At 45.0% G+C, this 5549-nt stretch overlaps 1 protein-coding gene across 1 annotated transcript in view; it reads left to right on the top strand.

Moving 5' to 3' along the window:
* Positions 1–2308, top strand: part of LOC136465476 (uncharacterized) — a 4736-nt gene extending 2428 nt beyond the window's left edge. Inside the window, exons 4-6 of the mRNA XM_066464192.1 lie at positions 84–274; positions 345–580; positions 2269–2308. Coding sequence (XP_066320289.1) covers positions 84–274; positions 345–580; positions 2269–2308 — 467 coding nt within the window. The remainder of the gene's footprint in view (positions 1–83; positions 275–344; positions 581–2268) is intronic.
* Positions 2309–5549: the final 3241 nt, after the last annotated feature.

Below are 5549 nucleotides of genomic sequence, written 5' to 3' on the forward strand. Positions count from 1 at the left end.
ATACCACGCCATCCTAGGATGACCATGCTACGTGAAGTTCATGGCTATCCCTAACTACACTTACTTGAAGCTCAAGATGCCAGGCCCAAGAGGGGCCATCACCATTGGTAGCTCCTTCCAGCGCGTTTACGAGTGCGAAGTCGAGTGTTGTGACCACGCCATAGCGATTATCGCCTTCGAGGAGCTCGCGATCATCAAGGAGCGGACCACCGAGGAAGCACCTGACTCCAAGCGGTCAGTTGAATCTTTTGAGCCCGTGGAGCTCGTCAAGGAGGTCCTCATAGACCCCAGTAGTTTTCGAGGACAAAGTGGTGCACATCGGCACCACGCTTTTCTCCAAATAGGAAAGCACGCTCATCGACTTCCTCCATGCCAACAGAGATATCTTCACGTGGAAACCCTCGAACAAGCCAGGCATTCCGAGGGAAGTCACCGAGCACACCTTGAAGATTAGGCTAGGCTCCAAGCTGGTGAAGCAGCACCTATGTCGCTTTGATGAGGGGAAGCGCAGGGCCATCGACGAGAAGATCGTGAAGCTTTTGGTGGCCGGATTCATCAAGGAAGTGTATCATCCCAAGTGGTTAGCCAATCCCATCCTCGTACGAAAAAAGAATGGGAAATGGAGGATGTGTGTTGACTACACGAGTCTCAACAAGGCATGTCCAAAGGATCCGTTTCCTTTGCCATGTATAGATCAAGTAGTTGACTTGACCTCGGGGTGCGAAACCCTCAGCTTCCTTGATGCGTACTCTGGGTACCATCATATCATGATGAAAGAATCTGACCAGCTCGTGACTTCTTTCATCACATCATTCGGATCGTTCTGCTATTTCACGATGTCGTTCGGTCTAAAAAACATAGGGGCTACATACCAGCGTTGTATGCTCAAGTGTTTCAGGGACCTCATCAGGTGAACCGTTGAGGCTTACATAGATGACATCATGGTCAAGTCCAAATAGGCTGACCAGCTCATAGCAGACCTAGAGCAAACCTTCTGAAACTCCAGGCAAACGACATCAAACTCAACCCTGAGAAATGCGTTTTTTGGGGTCCTAAGGGGTATGCTACTTGGGTTCATCATCTCTGAGCACGGCATCGAAGCCAACCCGGGGAAGATCTTGGCCATCACGTGGATGGGCCCGATTCAAAATCTAAAGGGAGTATAACAAGTTATGGGGTGCCTCGCCACGCTTAGCCGTTTTATATCGCACCTCGGCGAACGAGGCCTCCCCTATATCAACTTCTAAAGAAAACTGACCAATTTGCATGGACGCCCGAGGCTTAGGAGGCACTTGACAAGGTCAAGGAAATCCTGATGAGTGCCCCGATTCTGGTCCCACCGATTGATGGGGAACCACTCTTGCTTTACATTGCGGGCACCACGCAAGTGGTCAGTGCCACCCTAGTGTTAGAATGGGAAGAAGAGGGACACGCCCTCAAGGTGCAGCATCCTATATACTTCGTTAGCAAAGTCATGTCTGATTCCAAGACTCACTACCCCCAAATCTAGAAGCTCTTGTATGCCGTCCTGATCGCCAAGAGGAAGCTGCATCACTACTTCGAGTCGCACCTAGTGACGGTCATGACATCCTTCCCTCTCGGCGAGGTTGTCCAAAACCAGGATGCCATAGGGAGAATCATGAAGTGGGCACTCGAGCTGATGGGTTAGGGCATCTCATATGCCCCTTGGACGGCCGTCAAGTCCTAGGTGCTGGCCGATTTCATTGTAGAATGGACCGAGATCCAAATACCACCAGCAGCGGTCGATCAAGAGTACTGGATGATGTACTTTGATGGATCACTGATGAAGAAAGGCGTCGGTGTGGGGCTGGTCTTTGTTTCGCCCCTAGGAGTGCACATGAGGTATACAGTTCACATTCAATCAAATATTACAACACAATCAATCAAATACAAGTTACTTACTTTTTCAGCTCCAGCCACCCCTTAGGAGTAGGAGTAGAGTAGATCTCATCGAGTTCTTCAGCGAGCACGGCTGCATCAGTCTGGCCGACCTCCGGCTTGTCTGTAAGTACCATCATGGCTTATACTTCTGTTCGTACGGTTGCATCAATCCGATCGACCTCCACTGCAACTCTGGTATAAGCTAGTTATCAACTCTTGTCTAGTTCAAGTACAGCTGCATCGATCCAGTCGACCTCCACTGCTTGAACTAGATTAAGGTCAAGTTATCGGCTCTATCTAAGGGTGACGTCCTTCGGGTAGATTCATTAAGTTACTGATCTTGCTAATGTCTCTCATTGTTATCAGTTTACAGCAATATCAATCTGCCTGGTCGAGATTGAATTAGATCGGCCTTATATCCTTTCAGTCCGTCATTGGCTTTATTACAACATGATATTTCTTACTCTGAACAATGGGTTATGCTTCATCGGTTGTTTTTACTTCGATCTTGATCGTGCATAGTATGCGGCTGAGGCATGAATAATCTTGAAGAGGTTTGCTGGCTAGTCGAATCTAGTTTATAGTTCACCATTATGGCTGTAACGATCCGGTCGATCCCCACTGATGGCACTGTAGATTGGGGGATGCTAGTTAGTAGATCTATTCCTGGTTAGATGTGACCTTAGCTGTTTGCTATGCTTGCATCGGCTAAATAGCCGATCGCCTATGTGTTAATGCGTACAGTGTGCGTCCATGATTCTGTTAAGCGTGAATAGATCTATGTGCTTTGAGGGCTTGATTCGTCGTCTTTTTTATGGCTATATCGATCCAGTCAAAACCCACTGTTAGGGATAGCGGGTTGAGTCCAAGGAGTCCATGGGTTTGTTCGTGTGAAATAGTCAATTGTTCACACGTTGTAGTCATTTTCACCTGAATCGGTTATTTTAGCCGATTCATCAGAGCCCTCGCATATAGCATGTCTTTTGGAAAATCCTATCGAAGTACGGATGTGTTTGCGGATTCTTCAGTTTTAGTTTGTTACTATCATCATAGCTGCCATCGATCCGGTCGAACCTCACTATTGGTGGTAACATATTAGATTCAGAGCGTTTGTAGATCCATTCGTATCAGATAGTCGATTCATTCATGTGCTATATTTTTTCCTGATTAGATTCATCGGCTTAATGGTTTACCCTAGCAATATCTATCTAGCTAATGATCTTATTTACATATACATGTACTGTACCTGTCAATATGAAATTAATCTCTACTCCTAAGCTTTACAGTCCGTAACAACCGATTTCTATGCGGATCGGCTATTTAGTCGCCTTTCATGTTTGGCTGCTCCTTAAGCGACACACTTGGAACTATCTGGCATAGACCAGCATGTTCCACCTTAAATTACTGATAAACTTTCTCTCCTTGTCAATTGTAGGGTCAAATTGACTGGTACGTCTTAGGAGGAGTACGTAGGATTGATCATCCCTGCGTTGAAGCCAGGCAGATCTCCAGCGCCATCGAGCAGACCCTTTCGGCTTACTCGTGTGCCTAGCACGATATGAATTTTTGTGCCAACACACGTTCTGGCATGCCCGGTGGGACCCCACAATCGTCATGGCGGCTCACAACAACAACGACATCCTTATGGTACCTTATGAAGACCTACCTGATGGAGATAAAGATGTCATCAGCAAAGCTATAGAAGAATTTCAGAATAAGTGTTTGTTGTCCTACACCAAGACATGACAATATAATTGTTCATAAATATCCACTACCAAGAGTTCTGTTGCATGTGTAGACAGATGCAGATGAAGCAAAAGACAGGCGTTTCTTCGTGGAAGCTGTAAACAAATCTATTCATGATGCCATATCAAACCATAATGAAATCTTCTTGAACATATTCCACAAACACCATGAAAGAGGTGTTTCATGGGTTTCCAGTTGATCAGGTTGGACTGGCTTATTACAACATTCCACATCCATCGACTCGAGGGACTAATCAAGCCGGTAATAGCCATCAAGAAGTAGCACTAGCTAGTAATGATGATGTCCAGGTGGTTCAGAGCTCATCTAAGCAAGCTCAAGGTGCTACTATGAATCAGATACATTATAACCCTAGGTCATTAGTGCAGCATGTGCAATAGCCAGTGGGGCAAGGTCAAAACCAGATGATTAATTTTGGCACAGCAGGCCACATACCATCGTCGGCTCAAAAAATAGCACCATCAATTCAAATGATTCGTAGAGATATAGATCCTAATGTCTATAACCAGAGACTTCAAGCGGCAAACCAGCAGAGGACCCAGTAGATAGAGATTCCATAAGGGTATCATTATGACATAGATTACAATTCCCTTCATATAATTCCAATCCAGGGTACCAAGGTAGCCAAAATTTTAATCCACAAATGGGTCAACAGGTGCAGATAAATCTAAATTCAAATGCTGATGAGTTGTTGCTGAGAGTGACCGAGATGATAAAGAATCAGTTTGGTCTAAAGCCAAAAGGGCTGACCTTCTCATACAAACGCCCATATCCAGAATGGTATGATTTGGTCGCTCTTCCTACAAATTACAGGCTCCCAGAGTTTGCTAAGTTCACTGGCCAAGATAGCACAAGCACAATATAACATGTCAGTCGGTATCTTACACAGTTGGGCGAAGCATCCATTGAACAGGCCCATCAAGTTCAATTTTCTCCTTGTCCCTGTCAGGGCCAGCCTTCACTTGGTTTTCATCACTGTCAGTTAACTCTATTGCCAATTGGGTTGACCTAGAGAAGAAGTTTCATATATATTTTTACGCCAGGACAGGAGAAAAGAGGATTACCGATTTGACAACTATAAGGCAGAGAACTAATGAATCGGGCATTGAGTTTCTTCAGAGGTTCTGAGAGACTAGAAATTTGTGCTTCCTGTTAAATTTGGCTGATGATCAGCTAGCTACTTTGACCGTTCAAGGAATGCTGCCAACATGGAAAGAAAAGCTATGGGGACAAGAATTTTACAACTTGGGTCAATTGGCTCAACGAGTGGCAGTGCTCAATAGCCAATTCTAGAATATGCACAGAGATACCCGGTTCTAGAAAAGTACCACAATGGCCAAAGCTTATAATCCATATTCAGTCGATGACAGCTATGAAGATGATGAAGAAGAAGAGGTTGCCACTGCTGAATGGAATTAGGGTAAAAAGACGGTAACGGTGCCAAATCCTTGAGGAAGAGGAGTCGAGGAGAGCTATGACTTTGACGTCACAAAATTGGACAAGCTCTTTAATTTCTTGCTTGAGAAGGGGCAGATCAAGTTGCCTGATAATCATGTTATGTTGGCCCTTGATCAGTTGAAGAATAAGAAGTTCTGTAAGTTTCATAATGCTACATCTCATTCTACTAATGAATGTAGAGTTTTCTAGCAGTAGATACAGAGGGCTTTTCAGCAAGGAAGGCTTAAATTAGATACACCTCGGAAGATGAAAATTGATGATAATCCTTTCCCAGGAGGCCAGAACATGGTCGATGCTAGGTTGCTCAAAGGAAAGACTAAGGTCTTGACATCAACCAGATCAAGAGAAACTGCAATAGTCGATCCCGAGATGCAAATATCGGCTACCGAATACAGAGAAATTAAAAGACGTCGTGACAGGCAAAG

This window comes from Miscanthus floridulus, chromosome 7 (assembly GCF_019320115.1).
Source record: "Miscanthus floridulus cultivar M001 chromosome 7, ASM1932011v1, whole genome shotgun sequence".
In the NCBI taxonomy this organism is placed as follows: Eukaryota; Viridiplantae; Streptophyta; class Magnoliopsida; order Poales; family Poaceae; genus Miscanthus; species Miscanthus floridulus.